Raw genomic sequence first — 18,915 nt, 5'->3', positions numbered from 1 at the left:
CAAATCCTGAGAGACATGGGTATTAATGAGTCCTGAAAAGAGACAGGCCTTTGCCATCTGTTGCTCAAGAACACTTACCTCGTGCACTGATATATTGCTGCAGGCGGTCTGTGTATGGAGTCTCTCGCCTTTTACTGCAGGACATAAAGGAAAGGAAAGTCAAAACACACACAAGAGTCTCTCATAGGATGTTGGGGTAGGCTCTCAATGCAAGACTTAGAGAAGCCTTGAATTTAGAGATAGAAGATGCGTGTTAAGATCCTGCCCATTTCTGGGTAACCAGCGCGTGCTTGTTTTCTATGTGGTTGTTTTTACACCGCTGTTTGCATCCCCACTTTAGATATGACAAAAGATAGGGCCTCCAGCACTATCCTAAAAAAAAAATTACAGTTTAACATTATTGTCTTGGAAGTTTTCTTGCTATTCAGGCTAAATTTGCATTTTAATTCCATTTAATTACTATAAATTATTATTTTCAATACTAATCTAAGCCATCTCCTGTGATGCCTTCTAAGTTCTTCAAAAACATTCTAAGAGCTATTTACTCTAATGCTTAATTGGTATAAATTTTCCCCAAAGATTAATTCTTCTTTATTTTTCCTCCTGGTCTCTTAAAAGCATTTACTTTGACTATTCTTTTCATAAGTATGGTACCCAAAACAAACCACACAGAGCCAGATGGACAGAAATCTGTTCCATGATGTGATTTTTGCATGTGCAGGTCAAAACAGGTATGGTCTTTATTATTGTAATATTTATTGCATATATGCATCTAATTTCCAGTAAGCATAGGTCCTTCTCAGCATAGGCGTTTCTCAGATTTCATTCTCCCCTTAAATGTGTGTGATTCAAGCAATTTTTTCCCACATGATCTAGTTGTTATTCTTGGTTTGCTCTAAATATATTTTCCATTTTTAAGTCACTTCCTTTGCTCCCAACAGTGTTCATATTTTTTTTTTTCCAAAAATGTACAATTCATACTAGTTTACAATCTTTTCTAAATCATATGAATTAGACAAGACTGTAAATCAAAGCCTATGGTATCCTGTAGTATCCCTGCTGTATGCATGGATTTGTGTCAACTCCTATGCTTTGCTGTTTCAGTACAAGACCTTCTAGCTGCTGATTCAGTTAGCATCTGAAGACAGAGTATCATTATGTTACTTTTCTTTACTAACATAACTAATTCTGTTATTCTAACAGGAAACTTTGTGTATTATTCTTACTTGTCAGGCTTATCTCTTTAAATTCAGCTAAGATTGCAAAAACACGGTATTTCTACCTTCAAAATCTGTTCTTTCTGCTGTGGAAAGAAATTGGCTTTACTGGAGGCCTGTACCTAAGATCTCTAACTCTGCTATTGCATCTGAAAGTCAGGTCTAAACTCATGTTTTTTATAGGTTATCTGACATACTAATGGTTTTCCATCATTAAAAAAAACCAACTAGCTCAAATAGGTAAGTGTTTCACATTGTATATTGCCTGGACAAAGCGTACAATTTACAAAAACAAGTTAAAATTATAGCATTTGATTCTACGTATATTCAACCTCTTGAAGAACTCCTCATTTACTACACCTTCAAACTTACTTTTCTTACCAAGGACAAATTTAAAATAGAAATTTGGTATCTCCACTTTTCCTTAACCACTGTCTATTAATTGCACATGATCCTTCAAATATAAATGAATCCATTTTTTATGATCTTTCCTTTTACGTAGATACATTTACAGAAACCCATTAACGTCTTTCCCCAACAGAGTTTTGGTAATACTAATTTATTCTGGATTTGGTTTATTTTTTTTAGAAAAATATACACTTTATTGAGTTGTGCACATAGTATCACATTTCCAGCTGTAACAAGAGGTTACATTTTTAACAGTTTAAAGCTACAAAAGGAGGCAACAATGCAAATATAACAATATTTGATAATTCTTTTCTTTCCAGAAAGAAAAATATTAAAAGAGAATATACACAGAAGGAGAAAACAAATGTAGAAAAGGGAAGAGAACAAAAAAGAACTAAAACTAGATGTCACTTTCTAAAGTTAAGTAGTTTATACATTTTTTTCAGATCAGCAGAAAAAGTTAAAAAGTCTCTCATGTGCAGGGGCAGAGTAGAGCAAAGATACAGAAATCCATTACTGACAATCTAGGGGATTAAGTTCAAACCTCAGTAAATTCAAGGAGCGGGTGATGACTGTTTCTTTTCTTCAAATAACAAAACCTCCATTGTTTACTTCTGCACCTTTACACAGCTCTGCTAGTGACCCTTACTTTTCTCTATTTCTTTTTAAAATTTCTGCCTTTTTTGCCATAACAAATTATCTCTACATTGACTTATCTGCCCTTTTTTCTTCCCAAAATGGGAAGTGGTATTTGCTTTCTTTAACCTACATTTTATGAGTCAGTGTTTCATGGAACCATTGGGGTTGTACAGCTTTTATTCTTCAGGAAATGAGCTTGGTCCTTGGTTAAAGGGTATTTAGCATCTTCTAAATCAGTGGATCTAAACAGTTATTCCACCAGTCCTTCTTCACTACATTGTTTAATTCTCCACTTGCTTGCCTAAATTTACAGTCCCTTCTTTACAGTGATGCATTTAAATACCTTCTAAGCACCAGTTTTAAAATGCTTCCCTTGTGTTCTTCTTGCTAACTAGCCAAATATCAGCTAAGTATTTGAGCGGGTTACCAAAGGAGAGGCTCCTCAGATAGGAGCAATGGAGCAAGATCTTTCCTTAATTAGAAAATGGCATCTCATGGACATCTGGATAAATGTAGATCAGGCTGTTTCCCTTGGGACAGGGTTATGTAGCAGGGGGTAGGAAAGTTCCACTGTCTGCAGTGCAGGCACTGGCACATGAGCAGGTCAAGGAATTCACCTCTTGAAGATGATGGCAAGGATGGCAATGGCAGCAATTACCAAGAAGGCTAGACCACCAAGTGCTGAGCCCACGATAAGCGGCAGTCGATCCTGCACCATCTCCGAGCGCTCCCCTAGCAAGGAAGACACATGCATACACACACACAAATGCAGAGGACAGGAACTGTTAGTTTCCCTTCTACTCAGCTAGGTCTCGCCCATAATTCCATCCCTACCAGCCCTTTGCTTCCCAGTCCTGACAGTTCAACAAATGCTTGACTTGGTTATCCCTTTACCCCTTCAGTCACTGTGCTTCTCCAGTGCCTTCCTTTCTACTCCTGAAAAGCCAATGCTCCCTCTGAATCCACTTTTCCTTCCCCTGGTCTACCGACACCTGACTAGCCACTTAAGTATAGGCTAGGTCTACACCTGGGCTTTGATCCCATTGTCCCCTATTAATTTAGCTTGTAGATGACATACATGAGTACCTTTCATCCAGACCAAAGAGTATCACAAGGTAATATGTTACTCTCTGCATGAATGGATGGTGATACTGCTGGAAGGCAAGCTTCTGTGTATATGTCCTGTGACCCAACTGTCTTTAAGACTCTCACAGAGCATTCAGCTGTAAGATGTCCTGTGACAGCTGGAGATCAAACTATAGCAGCGTATAGTGCTACGTACTGTAACACCCTCCTAAAGAGAGTTCTACTGACACACTCTGCTCCTGCTGGTCAGAGGCAACAAGGAATAGGACTGGGGAATATGGCGGTAGCAAAGGCTAAGGGAGTGTAAACAATATGCTCTGACAGCATGAAGCTTTGAGTGAACAAATCTGTATATGCAAATTACGATACACAGAAATACAAGTTGAGTAGGAGTGTCTGATAGCAGTCCTCCAGGGGATAAGCTAATACACTCAGGGACACACACAATTGAAAGATGGTCATGTGCAGATCTGAGTACAAAATGGTAGTACTTACCTCCCATTAAAGTCTGGAAATACATCTTTCCACTATATGGGCCATAGCCCACTGCTGTTCTAGCTCGTACTTGGAAGGCATAGATCTTGCCTGGGCTCAGATTTGCTATGGTGGCCATGTTGGTTTCGCTAGTCAAGGTGAATGAATTATCCTCATCTTCTCCCTGTGAATGTCAGTGACCAAAAAGGAATGGGAGACTTCTGCCCACACCGCTGGCTCTCCTCATCAAGAAACGCTAGTTCCATGTCAGCCCAATATTCTTTGAATCTGTTACAGAGCCTCCCAGCCACAACTGCTATTCCAGATCTGACTTCCTCACACACTACTCGTTGCTCCTCACTGCTGCTTTTCATTCCCTTAGGCCTGGACTTCCCTGCCAAGACCCTCAGTCCTGACCTAAACAAAAGGGAGAGACAAAACTACCTTGTCTTGTGGTTCCTTGCTAAGTGTACCCATAAAAAAAGCCCTAGCCTGTCCTGAAATTTTGCTTCCTACAATCTCCAAACTCATGTATTCTCCTAGGAGAATCCAGAGCAAGAACACCTGTAATGCTTGATCCGGGAAGCTGCTAGACATGTTATTACAAATAGCAGGCCCCTTTACTGCTAGAAAAACAGTAGCCCTACACAATCCTGCAAAACAATTTATGTGAAAGATCAAGAATATAGAATGGGAGCTTGTCTGAACAGCCCTACGTACCTATTCCCCTCAAATCAGTTGGATTAGGAGTCATGAAAGATGTGAATGGAGAATAACTTTATATTTGCCACCCTGTAATTCCAGCACATAAACAGGTAACTGATATCTGCGACTTAGTGAATGAAAGAGTGCATTCCTCCTCCCAAAACTTCTTAGAGATGTCTGTCCATGAATAACAGGGACACAGGACTTCCCACCACAAACACATGACAGAATGTTGCAGTGAGTCCAATTCTCATATACACATTTGAAAACTTCAGCTCCTTCCACTGTTACCTGTGTCAGCTAGTGCTAAACATTAGGTTGTTAGCCACAGCTTTTTAGCTTAGCTACAAGTGTCTTCTCTTTTTTAATCTGCGTCGTCCCTAGATGGTTCCAAGTTGGGAAATGCAGATGGACTTATATTAGATGAAGTGTATATTATGAACGTCTGGCTTTGCTACAGCTTGTTCTTCCCTCATAATTGAAGCATTTTTCTCCACCTTATTCATCCTGATCCAGGGGGGCATCTCCCAGACAGAAGATTTCCCTGTTCTCTTTTGCATAACAGCTATACAACAATCAGCACCGCATCACTTTCTGCTCACCTTGTCAAAGTAGCGTAGCTGGTAATCCAGGATGATCCCATTGGGCTGGTCTGGCTGAGGCCATGACAGTGTGATGCTACTGGTAGTACGACTCACCTGATGCATCATAGGGACAGCAGAGGGGACTGAAATAAAAGAGAGGAAGGAGAGATTGCGAAGGGATAAGCTTAACAATTAACTATAATTGAATATTCATTATGAAGAGTTAATAAGTTAGGTCAGCTCTTCCTTAATTTGCATTATGAAGTACTTTATAAAATAACCAGAAGAAATCCACGCAAAATTCTACTCTACTGGGAGATACAGTCACTGATGACTTGGACAGAAAGAAAATGAAGAAATCCACATCCAATTGATCATGCACAGGAATTATGAAATTATCTATATTGTAGCTGGAATATCTGATCTTCAAATTTGCGATTTTTACATGCAAGATGACAAGGTGTTCAGTGCCACTGCCTTGTTCTAGGATCACACTTGGACAAACAATGTGATAGCGGTCAGAGCAAAAGCAGAGCACACCACCTCTCTTCTGCTTCTCCCCCAGATTATAATTCTTTACCTGGGGAAAAAAATCAAGTATGGGCTATCAGAGTAATGGAGGCCTTTCACTACCAGATCACTGTTGCACACCAGAAGACAGAGGCAGATGAGAACACTGACGCGTTAAAGAACAGACTTTGAAGCATTCCTCAGTTCAGTGGTCCCAGTTCAGTTGCAGATCATAGAGAATGAAAGCATCTCATTTTCATAGCCTGATACAGAATCATAGAATAGCTTAGGTTGGAAAAGACCTCTAAGATCATCAAGTCCAACCGTTAACCTAACACTGCTAAGTCCACCACTAAACCATGTCCTTAAGCACCACATCTACATGTCTTTTAAATACCTCTGGGGATGGTGACTCAAGCACTTCCCTGGGCAGCCTGTTCCAATGCTTAACAACCCTTTCAGTGAAGAAATTTTTCCTAATATCCAATCTAAACCTCTCCTGGAGCAACTTGAGGCCTCTTCCTCTTGTCCTATCTCTTGTTACTTGGGAGAAGAGACTGACACCCACCTCGCTACAGCCTCCTTTCAGGTAGTTGTAGAGAGCGATAAGGTCTCCCTTGAGCCGCCTCGTCTCTAGACTAAACAGTCCCAGTTCCCTCAGCCGCTCCTCATAAGACTTGTGCTCTAGATCCTTCACCAGCTTCGTTGCCCTTCTCTGGACACGCTCCAGCACCTCCATGTCCTTCTTGTAGTGAAGGGCCCAAAACTGACCCAGTATTCAAGGTGTGGCCTCACCAGTGCCCAGTACAGAGGCACAATCACTTCCCTACTCCTGCTGGCCACACTATTTCTGATATAGGCCAGGATGCTATTGGCCTTCTTGGCCACCTGGGCACACTGTCAGCTCATATTCAGCTGGCTGTCAACCAACACCCCCAGGTCCTTTTCAGCCGGGCAGCTTTCCAGCCACTCTTCCCCAAGCCTGTAGCGTTGCATGGGGTTATTATGACCCAAGTGCAGGACTCGGCACTTAGTCTTGTTGAATCTCATACAATTGGCCTTGGCCCATTGATCCAGCTGTCCAGATCCCTCTGTAGAGCAGACTTGTGTTCAGACTAGCTCCTGGATCTCAGGCCAATCCCTGTCAGGACTGTTGCCCAGATGTCAAAACTAACACTGTACTTGAGACTCTCAGCCCCTCTGCGGTCCCTTGAACCACAGAAGTCCAGTCTGAATGGGCTTCTAATCAGCACAACTGCCTGGAACCACCACCCCAAGGTCACAGTTAAGTGTGTATTTGTGGAAGCTTCACATACAGGTTTTCTGTCTGTTCTTACATAGCTTGCTAAGTTTTTGTCTTTTGGTGAACAGGCCAGCCTGGTATACTACCCAGACGGAGTTGTTAGCTCTCTTGATTCCATTATAGTATTAAGTGCTTATAGTCTGTGTCAGATATTAATTACTGTGGGAAAATGTCAACTTCCCTTTATGTACGAAACAAGGATCTGGACATCAAATATAAAAGAGGGCTTTTATGAATCTAAACCAGAAAGCAAGCAAGAACTTGTGTCTACCAATTTTAGAAATCTTTTGATTGGCTATTCTAAAAGTCTGAAGTTCAGTTCAAGGCTTTGAGACTTGTGTAATTGCCATTATTTCTCACTAGCCTGAAACTCACTAAATCAGTAGGAAGGAAACAAAATATTACCTTGAAGATAATATGATTAATGATTTCAAACACTGTTCATTGAACTAAAATTAGATTACAATGAGAAACAATCCAAGCTACTATTTGGGGTAGTTTTGCTTTTCATTTTTTTATCCTCCTAGAGGCACCATTCACATGTTCTGAGAAAACAGAAATACAGAACATCTGTTTATAGCAGGCCCTTTCCTGAAGTAGTTAGTTCTTCTAAAAAATGTCCTCAGAGCAGGAAGGGAAATGAATGGTTGTTAAAGCCACTTGCACATGAAGCTTTCTGGAGAATGAAAATCCATTTCTACAAAAAACATCCATGAATTTATACATACACACACACGCTCCAAGTTTGTGCAAAAGCTAAAAGAATATCAGTTAATTCTTAGGAAAAGATTTCCAAGCAAAAATTTCAGGATAATTGGAAGAGGATCTTTCAGCCTGCCAGCTGTCTGTCCACAAAGCTCTTCTCAAGTTTTGCTTTCTCTCTGCAAGAAAAATGTCATGTTGCCAAGAAACCTCCAGGTAGGCAGCTAGGGAACCCTCATTTTCCTAATGGAAGTAACATTTTCAGCACCATTTAAATTTTCCAGAAAAAGCATGCCAATGAAAAGTTGCCACCTAAGTCCCCTGGTTTTACACAATAGACATAAACTTCCTTGATGTGAGGAATGAAGCAGAGACGTTTGGCAAATGATCAAAAACTGCAGAATAGCATTTTCTTCCCTCATAATTGTGAAAAAGATAAAAGGATTGTTTCTAATAACAAGATACAACTATTCTGAAAGACACAATTCAAATGGGCTCCAAACAGCTCAGGCAAGTCGGAACCAGTTAAAAATGTAAATGAAACAAAAATGTAAGAGTATAAACAATAAAATGCTTTCTCTCATCCTTACTCCTTTTATTTCTTACAATTGCTTGTCTTTCAAACAAGATTGCACAACTACTTCACCTGCTAATGACAATGTTGCAACAAGGATGGAAGACAGTAACAATTAACCAAGACCGTATTTAAGAACACTGTATTCAAATGATAACGTGAGGAGAATGGGCTAACTAGTCAGCTAACATTTGATCAAGACAGATTTCGCTATATTTTAATGTTGTGAAAAGGTTAACTTCCTTCTGATGGGACATAAAGCACACACAGGGAGAGGTGCAAACCTAAATACACAGCTACACTGCCAGGGAAGAGCCCACTTCCTTCTAGTTTCTAATGAAGATTTTGTAGAATGATCAGAATTAATTCTCCCCTCCATTCCTGCCCTTCCACCTCGTTTCATTCCTCTCTTCCCCACTCCCAACAATTATTCTCCCCACCCTTCTTATTTCTTCCCAATACACTATTTTTCCCCTACCTGGAAGGAATACTTAAAGTCAACTAGCAACATTTGACCTGTATTTTAGTTAAAACTTACCCATTCTGATGTTAATATGTACTATCAATTTTCAGCTACCCATCAACAGATTATCTTTTGCCAAGAGTACAAAGACCTGAGCTGGTACTGCGCATAGTACATTTAGGCACAGCAAAATCTGCACCAGAACAATGATGATAAACGGTACTCTACTCAGATGGACAGTATGCAGAAGCAGATTACAACTTGTGGAATTAGTAATATTGGGAAACATATAAAAAAAAAATCACTGGAGTTACACTGTGTGTATCTCTTGACCATGTGCCGCAGCATTCTAGAACGTCTCTATTAAGCAGGTATGTCCATCACTCAGGGTAATCGGGTGGTGGTGGTGGGGATGCCCAGGATAATGCAGTCTGCTGTATTAAAAATACTCATTTCAGTGATATGTACCTAATAAGCAGATACTACTTAAGGCAAAGCCTAAACCAGTCTACCGGCAACTTGCTGTTGAGCCTGAGAGATGCAGAGATGAGGTTTGCAGCAATGGCACACTGTTAATGAGTTAGACAAAGATATTAAGCAAAAGTGCAATGATGTTGTAGGTTTTACATAATGGAATGAACATGCCAGTAGCACTACCACCTCAGTAAAGAAAGCCAGTTTATATAAGGCAGAGCAAATCTATTGCTTAAAAGGCCATGCAAGATTTCATTAATGCTGTGGACAGTCACTCCAAGTGACAGAAGCATTCAACAGCTGCTTATAAAAAACAACCAACCAACCAACCAACGCAGCAAGAACACAAATCTTTGTATAGGGACATGGTGTCTGCTAATGGATAACAATGTTAACTACTCATACCACAGTTATAGTACAATACCATAGAGAAAACACTTTGGAAAAGGTACTCGTCACAAATACTAGAGATGAAATACTTACAGCTATTCTTTCATATTTGCCTTACAAAATCTAATTTCTTCATCCATGTACCGTGCCTGCCATTATATGCCTGCACCATATGCAAAGGCAGGTTACTGTTATCTCCCCTACCACTGCCCAGTGTGCTATGCTTTTCATGCTGTCACACTTCGGTGGTTTCTTGCTATCTATTCTCTCCCCTACTTGTTGAGGCAGCATCTATTCTTGAATGTAATCCCACAACTGTAAAAGTCAGTGAATGAAGAACTGTTTATTTATGCTGAAGAGCAATGTCAGCATGAAAACAGGTGACTTTACAGTAAATTACAGGTTTAAATGAGAATACTTCCACCAACTAAAGCAGCAGACTTCTGAGAAAAACTTCCGATACAAGCAGCAGACAAAAAAAAAAAAGCCTAACCACATTTAAGAAGGAACCTGGCCTGTTTCTGAAGTGATGTCGTGATACAGTTGCCATTGAGAGCAAAGTAGCAGAATTAACATAAACATATCTCCCCCTCCCAATGTCTCCAGCTCCAATACTCCCTTGTCCTGTATTTAACATAAGCAGAGAGTGAAGCGGCCACACAGGCTCATTTATAAGCACACCACTGCAGCTGAGTAAACTAGACAAATAAAATTCCACTGCAGCTGTTTCAACAACAAAACAAATTTCAGTAATATTTCTCTGTCCTCACATGCTCCTTCCCTTCTGGGAGAAGAGGTGGAATTTCTGCCATTTTAGCTATCATGTTCCTCCTCAGTGACCCAAAGAAACAGTTGAAAGAGGGGTACAAACAGTGAGTTAAAGTCTCCATTAAGATGTATCATTTTTACACAGTGACTCAAGTGCAAAAAAACCACCGCCTGTGATGGCTAATTGGTATTCCATGCAAAAAACAACCCTAAAATGTCAAGTTATCACATCACAGAGAGAAGGGAGCTAAGAAGGCTCCCTGTAAGAAAAAAAACTTAAGAGACCAGACTAGTATACCAGCACATGGTGATGCCCACTTATGCAGAGCACAGCCAAGTGCCATTCTCAGTAGACCATGAACATCTCTGGCATGTGACATTCAGTCCATATTCCGTGCAGATACCCATGATAGGCAGCTGAATACCACTCCCAGTCAATAAAATGAGTGGAATCTAATGAGCAATTTGGCTTACTCTAAAGCAAAGACCCAAGGAGCAATTCAGTTGCCCATACATTTGAGAGGCCCCTGGTATCCAATCTCTGTCATCCAGATGGCATTCCAGTAAGTGCTGGGTCCTCTACTGTTCCTATGTCATATCTGCTAGCCCTGAGTGGAAGTCTTGGCTACACCACGGTGTCTCAGGTAGCCTTAGATGCTTACATGTGAAAAATTGAACAGAGCTGAGAGCTGACAGCTCTCAGTAGCCTCACATTCAGAGGCACTGATCCTCAATGGGGACTTCAACCACTCTAATATCTGCTGGAGGAGCAACACAGCAGGGCATAAGCAATCCAGGAAGTTCCTGGAAGGCATCAGTGTCTACTTCCTGACCCGAGCAATAGAGGAGGCAATGAGGGCAGGTGCCCTGCTGGACCTCACGCTCACAAACAAGGAAGGGCTCACTGGTGATGTGAAGGCTGAAGGCAGTCTTGGCTGCAGTGACCATGAGGTGAGGGGTTTAAGATCCTGAGATGAGTGAGCAGGGCAAAAAGCAAGTTCACAACACTGGATTTCAGGACAGCAGATGTGATCCCCTCGGGGATCTGCTTGAAGGAGTCCCATGGGATAAGGCCCTGGAGGGAAGAGCGGCCCCAAAAAAGCTAGTTAATGTGCAACGATTACCTCCTCCAGGTGCAAAAGCGGTCCATACCAGCACGCAGGAATTCAGGCAAAAATGCCAGGAGGCCTGCATATTTGAACAAGAGGTTCCTAGCTAAACTCAAACATAAAAAGGAAGTATACAGAAGGTAGAAGCAGGGATAGGTAACCTGGGAGGAACACAGAGGCACTGTCCAAGCTTGCAGAGACTTGGTTAGGAAAGCCAAAGCCTATCTAGAATCAAATCTGGCAAGGGATGTCAAAAGCAAGAAGAGCTTCTATAAGTACGTAAGTGGCTAAAGGAAGACTAGAGAAAATGTGGGCCCACTGCTGGGTGGCGCAGGGGACCTGTGACACAGGACATGAAAAGGCTGAAGTACTGAATGCCTTCTTCACATCAGCCTCTACTAGCAAGACTGGCCTTCAGGAACTCCGGGTCCCAGAGACCGGGGAAAGTCTGGAGCAAGGAAGATCTTCTTCTTGGTAGAAGATCAGGTGAGAGATTATTTAGGCGAACTGGACCTACATAATTCCATGGGCCCTGATGGGATGCATCCATGAGGGACCTGGCTGATGTCATTTTGAGGCCACTCTTGATAATCTTGGAATGATCATGGTGACTGTGAGAGGTGCCTGAGGACTAGAGGAAAGCAAATGTCACTCCTATCTTCACGGAGGGCAAGAAGGAGGACCCAGGGAAACACAGGCAGCTCAGCCGCACTTTGATCCCTGGGAAGATGATGGAACAACTAATCCTGGAAACATTTTCCAGGCACATGAAGGACAAGTAGGTAACAGTGAGTAGCCAGCATGGATTCTCAAAGGGGAGCTCAGGCTTGACCAACCTTCTATGATGAAATTACTGGCTTGGTAGATGAGGGGAGAGCAGTGGATATTGACTACCTTGACTTCAGTAAGGCTTTCAACACTGTCTCCCATAATATCCTCATAGAAAACCTGATGAAGTATGGGCCGGATGAGCAGACAGTGAAGTTAACTGAAAACTGCCTGAACAACTGAGCCCAGAGCGTGGTGACCAGCGGAATGAAGTCTAGATGGAGGCCAGCACCTAGTGGTGTACCCCAGGGGCCAATACTGGGTCCAATACTGTTCAACATCTTCACTAATGACATGGATGATGGGGCAGAGTGTATCCTCAGCAAGTTTGCTGATGATACAAAACTGGCAGGAGAGGCTGATACACCAGCGGGTTGTGCTGCCATGCAGAGGGACCTCGACAGGCTGGAGAAATGGGCTGACAGGAACCTCACGAAGTTCAACAAGGGGAAGTGCAGAGTCCTGCACCTGGGGAGGAATAATCCCATGAACTGGTATATGCTGGGGCCTGACTATCTGGAAAGCAGCTTTGCAGAAAGTGTCCTGGGGGTCCTGGTGGACACCAAGTTGAACACGAGCCAGCAATGTGCCCTTGCTGCAAAGAAGGCCAATGGTATCCCAGGCTGTATTAGGAGGAGTGTTGCCAGCAGGTCGACGGAGGTGATCCTTCAGCTCTGGTGAGGGCACACCTGGAGTCTTGTGTCCAGTTCTGGGCTCCCCAGTGCAAGAGAGACATGGACATACTGGAGAGAATCCAGCAAAGGGCCACAAAGATGATTAATGGACTGGAGCATGTCTCATGGGAGGAGAGGCTGAGAGAGCTGGGACTGTTCAGCCTGGAGAAGAGACGGCTTGCAGGGATCTCCTCAATGTGCACAAATACTTGAAGGGAGGATGCAAGGAGGACAGAGACGGGGTCTTTTCAGTGGTTCTCAGTGACAGGCCCAGAGGCAATGGGCACAAACTGAAACACAGGAGGTTCCCTCTGAACACAAGGAAATCATGAGGATGACCGAGCACTGGAGCAGGTTACCCAGAGGGGTTGTGGAGTCTCCAACCTTGGAGATATTCAAAAGTGTTCTGGACGTGGTCACGGGTAACCTGCTTGAGGCAACCCTGCTTGAGCAGGCGGGGCTGGAGAAGATGTCCTCCAGAGGTCTCTGCCAAGCTTAGCCATTTTCTGTTTCTGACTCAGCAGTACTGACTAGACATCCATGGACTAGACATCCATGGACTACAACAGGAGTTCAAACAACTGACTCACAGGTCATCACTTAATTGGGATTCAAACTAAAGCCTGCCAGGGCCTATTTGTTCTTTCTAGTTATTTATGGGTTTTCTTCCCCTTCCATCTCACCCCATAAGCTCATGAAAGCACCCAGAGTCTCTCTCATTATATTTCACATAGTCTGATCAACCTCAGCTATGCCTCTAATGTTCTCTAATATGCCTCTATATTCTCTAATACTAGTCCCAAATCTACCACTCTCACATTCTTGTTTCTCCTTCATTACCTCTTCAGGTATCCTATTATCCTCATATTCTAAGCAAATGGCATGAAGACCCTAGCTTTGTTCCACACATCTTCCCACATACCATCTTCAAGGAAGATCATTCTGAATACAGCACGGAAATGCCCTTCTTTATGTGTTTAATATCTTATCTTCATTTTGAAAACGTCCTACGTCTTTTCCTTTTTCATTCTGACCCCTTCTCTAAATACCTGAAAATCCTTTAAAAGTATCTTCTGCTGTCTTCTGTCAAAACCTTGTACTTTACTTCTGTGGATGAAGAGTGCTTTAGAAAGGCAAATTAGTTAGTTATTTTCACTTCCCTTACCTCTATTATTACTACTTCTTGTGTATGGGTTCCACTCATGCCTAATAAAGAGGAGAAAATCCTTTATGCCACAAGATGCCACATTTTACTATGCACCTCCTATTTCTATTTGCTCAAAAAGTTTCTGTCTTCATTTAAAAAGTTGCTGAAACCTGAAATGTGAAAACAAGCACATTCATTCTCTGCTCATGCTGCAGAAATAGGGCATAGTAAAGAGAGAAACTGGAATAGTTTCTTTTTGTTGAGTGGCCACAGAAATTTTTATTAAGCCCCAGTCATAACTGAGCAAATCCGCTGAAGACGGCAAAGTTGACAAATGTCACTAAGGCCAAAATTAAACCTTAAGAGTATTTTTGTTGTTCCTATGTAAGAAGAAAACAATACAGTTAAATTCCCAGGCGAGTTGGCTCAGGGTTGGCAATTAGATCGTAAATAAACAAACAGCTTGTTACTTTGAAAATTAATGTAGTTCATTCAGAGGACAACGAACACAGAGCTCACACTCTGCTTGCTTTACCTGCTGGTTTTAGCCTGGCAAAACACAGTAGTATGTAGCTTTTGACAGCTCTCTTTTTATTCCTTTTCTGTTTTGATCAAGAAAATGCCTTGCCTGTGTCCCTGCTCTTGCCACCTATGTCTACTGGACTCTTTTGTCTCTTTTGGAAAAGCAAACATCTTCAAGCAACTCATCCATTTCCCTTCATAATCTCATAATCATACTTGGCATTTAATTCCTTTTCTCTTCTCACACCATTTCACCTGAAAGTCTTCTGTCAAGTCCTCTTAATTTTCCTGGCACTACCCATAACTGTTCTTGTCCCCATTCAGCCTCTTACACAAGCCTTCAGACTGTCTAGCTTTCATTTCTGCAGTTCTACAGATTTTTGGTATTGCCAGGTCCCACCACTCTGAATCCAACTGATGTAGAAGGCTGCTACATATCTTTTCACAGGTACAAGTCAACCTGGTCACATAACCTTTATCCTCACATACCTCCGTTAGCTCTCATAATGTCTGGATTCAGTTTAAAAAAAAATCTACTTGCTTTGAAAAGTCTGCATAGATTTGCTCCAACATTTAAGTCTCTGCTGTCTTTATCTCTTCCTCTTCTTTCTAGGAATGTAACAACTGCCTGAAGGAATAAGTTCAGTAGCATGTCTCTGGCAACAGACATTACTACATGCTTCAGTGGAAGGTGTAGGAAAAAAAATGGACAGGTAGTTACAGCTGTGCACGGAGAAAGTTTTATGACAATCTGTTAAATGAAAATCTGACTCCTGTCCTGAGACATGAGAAGAGATATTTGTTTACCCTGATAAGTACACTTGAAGATGTTAAGATAATCATTAAAATTTTAGTCAGATTAATTTTTTTTTTTTAATAATATGGTTGGATTTTGAGTTCTTTGCTTTCTTTGTGTGAGGTTCCCCTCTATGAAGAAGCATAACTCCACTACAATTACATAATAGCTTTTTCTCATGCAGTTCATGCTATCTGGAACAGCCTCCGAACAGCTTTCTATACATCCTGACACTTCTTTAGGTATTCACCATCAGCACTTCAAACCTGAGCTGAGAGCAATTTCTTTCTCTCTTGTCTCATCTCTGGACAGTTTTTCCTTCTGGTAGTTTGCATATCATATTTGCATATCATACTATTACTATCCAAACAGGTTTTATTATTACTATCCAAAGAGGTTTCGGATGCTTTTTGCTATAGAAGGTTAAGTCTTACTATATTAAAGGAAGTTTTTCAGTGCCAGCCCTTCTTATTTTGTCTTCAAACACATAGTCGCTGGAGAGTAGGAACATCATAATCAGGCTACCACAAAAAATGTGATTGTGTAACCAAAGGATCCTATCATACTTTGAAGCAGGGCTAGCAGACTGTTAGGGGTAAGCAAACTCTTATATGAACAGTGTTTTGGAGACAAAGATGAAGAGCAAATAGGTAGCAGGGGAAAAAGAAAAAGAAAAGTAGAACTGTTTCAGCACAGAATATTGCCGAAGATACCTCTAACAAAGGGGCAGAGAGTGGGGAGGAGGATTTTTTGGATCAGCAACTGGAAGAAGTGAGAGAACTCTGACTGATGCATGAGTAAGTAGAATATTCAGAAACTGCCAGGACTGGAGGGTCTTTCTTTGGTCACCTTTAATTCAATGGAGTGAAAATTTTTGCTACAGCCATTTATTCTGAAAGTTTATCTTTCTCCAGATTGCTTTTTTTATACCCTTCATGCTTTCCTGTCCCTTCCTTGTCTCTTTCAGAACATAAGATCCTGAAATGTCCATCTCTGCTTGTATAATAATAATAATAGTAATAATAATAATTGTTACAATAACACAACAACAACATGCTTTCACTTTAGCCATGCTAAAGTGAAAAGCTGCTGAAGGGATCGAAAGGAGGGGGTATGGATGAGACAGGTCAGGTGATGGAGGAAGCAGGGCCTTGTTAGAATGAGCTGTCACTATGAATCGAGGGCAGCTCATCTCAAGCTCACTCCTAACAATCTTGAGGAAGAGCAAGGAAAAAAAACAAACACAAAAAGAAGCCATTCAGTACACATTGCTGTTTAAGAAAGTTGGCCTCCCCTGGAACTGCTTCAGTGCACAAGAGAGACACTCAACACACCCAACACACCCAGAGACACTAAGAGACACCTGGAGGAACAGGAGTGCTCAGAAAAGTCAAACAGAAGTAAAAGTAGAGGATAGATTTGGTGATTCCAGGCAGGAGGAGGAAGCAGCTACTCAATCAAATTACCTCAGATGGAGAAGAAAGCAGCTACTCAATCAAATTACCTCAGATATAGATGAAGAAGGCTGAGATGAGAGGCATGAAGAAAGAGAATTCTTTAGGATGTTAATAGAACACACACCCGCCTCCAGCAGAAGCCAAAGGAACTGCCTGGAACTACCATACAAACTACTCAACCGTACCTTTTACTGTAAACAAAAACTGATCACCCACTTGTAACCAGCCTCTTAAGGAGACTGGGTATCCTAAACATGCTCTGCTACTCAATGCCTGCCAGGTAATGTTTCAAAGGGAAGAAACAGACGTTGTCAAACCCCTGGCATCTGCTAACAGTAGGAAATTACTTGGGGTGTATATATATTCCCTTTCTTGCCATAGCACAGAGGCAGAAATGAAAAGATATGATTTAACCAAGGTCATGATGCTCTATCTGGTTTTGCAGCATTTCTCTTGAGCTATACCGAAACCTTGTTTTGCAGCGGTTTCCACAATTACACTGTAGAATCTCACTAGGGGTTTGTTTGAGTTTAACATTTACACACTTCTAAATGTTTACAGACATTTTCTGTCACTCAGTTCAAATTGTTCCCCCTCTTTCTCCTCCTGATCACATTACTCCTCATTATATCCTCTTAAACAAGCTGTGTACAATTCCTCTCCATACCAGCTTATACGTGCTTGTAAAGAACAACATATGCCCAGTCTCTTATTGTTGACATTTAGCAGAACTGTATGCCTGTATGCACATGGCTCTCTCCAGCTCCAGTCCTTGTATACGATATTTACAGAAAATAAGAATTTGCTTGATGCTGTTCTCCATTTTCCTCCATACATATAAGCCTTCTGTATGCTATCCATGAGTTTGACCTACTCTTCAACTCTTTAATCTCTCCCCTTCCTTTGACTGCCCACATAAGCCATTAGTATTTTAGTTTAGATACCCCTGCAGTTTAGTTCCTAGTTACAAGGTTCACAACACCTTTGATACAACTGTACAACATATTTTAATATTTCTACCATGTAAAAACAAGAGAAATCCTTGTTTCCTATTGACAGGAGAAAAATATTCAAAGACCACTTATCAGAACAGCAAGGTTGAAAAGGCAAGAACAAGGTAGAATAAAATATATGGCATGTGGAAGAACCCAGAGCAATTTCTGTAAAATAGGAATGGTGATTCTGCTTCTGGATCCTTTGTCAAAATTCCATTTAACACCTCTCCAGGAATTGTAAAAGCTGTAGTTTTCATATCCTTCTGTGACCACAGGACTGCACAGTATTAACACATGCCATCCCAGGGTCATGTATATTTAGGTGATGAGTAAATATAGTTGTATACATTCTTTCTTGTCATACTGTATGACAAGACATATACATATCTGTATCTTTAACTGTATCTTCATCTTTAGACAGTGCCTATCTGTCTCTCTATTTTCCACTTCCTTACTTTGATATGCATCAAGGCAAAGGTGGACAGATTTGATGAAACATTCAATACCACTTGTTAAATTGCACTAGAGGATGAACTGAAATTAGGAGAATGGAAGGTGGTGTATAGAAACAAGAAAGGATGGAAAACCAGAGTATCTCAAAACATAGAAAGACAAAAAAGAAAAGTGAATAGGTGAAAAATGCTAGAAAGCTTGATTTAAGTATAAGAAGATGAAATGGAGAAGAGTAGGAGATAGAGAAGGTGAAGAGGAAATGAAGAAATGCTCTCTAAGAGCTGCTGTGGCAAGCTGATGCTCACAAAATCCCCGTCAAACCCTGATCGTGTCCCCTGTCTTGCACAACGAAGCAACATGCTTTTTCTGACACACAGAACTACATCTCCCATTGCCATCTTCTCCAGGGCAGCTTCTGCCCCAACAACTCCTCTCTATATACAACCACACCAGCTGCTAAACTCAGTTTTTCTGCTAAGAGGGAAGAAAGGAAAGCCCATTCAGAGAAAGTAGGAATGAGAAGGGCAGAAGTGAAATCATGGAACTAGCAGGGCACTATAAAAAAAGGCACAATACACAAGTAAGAAGACAAAGCTCCAGGATTCAAAAGATAAAAGCAAATCAAATGAGAGACAGA

The 18,915-nt window shown here is 41.4% G+C and overlaps 1 protein-coding gene across 1 annotated transcript in view; it reads right to left on the bottom strand.

The window, feature by feature from the left end:
• LOC142088637 (ephrin type-B receptor 5) overlaps positions 1–18,915 on the bottom strand; it is an 84,903-nt gene that overhangs the window by 7,972 nt on the left and 58,016 nt on the right. Inside the window, exons 7-10 of the mRNA XM_075164140.1 lie at positions 5,132–5,256; positions 3,846–4,008; positions 2,882–2,996; positions 79–134 (exon numbers count right to left, since the gene is read on the bottom strand). Coding sequence (XP_075020241.1) covers positions 79–134; positions 2,882–2,996; positions 3,846–4,008; positions 5,132–5,256 — 459 coding nt within the window. The remainder of the gene's footprint in view (positions 1–78; positions 135–2,881; positions 2,997–3,845; positions 4,009–5,131; positions 5,257–18,915) is intronic.

The sequence above is a fragment of the Calonectris borealis genome, chromosome 1 (genome assembly GCF_964195595.1).
Source record: "Calonectris borealis chromosome 1, bCalBor7.hap1.2, whole genome shotgun sequence".
Taxonomy (NCBI): Eukaryota; Metazoa; Chordata; class Aves; order Procellariiformes; family Procellariidae; genus Calonectris; species Calonectris borealis.
This window is presented reverse-complemented; position numbering and strand designations above follow the sequence as displayed.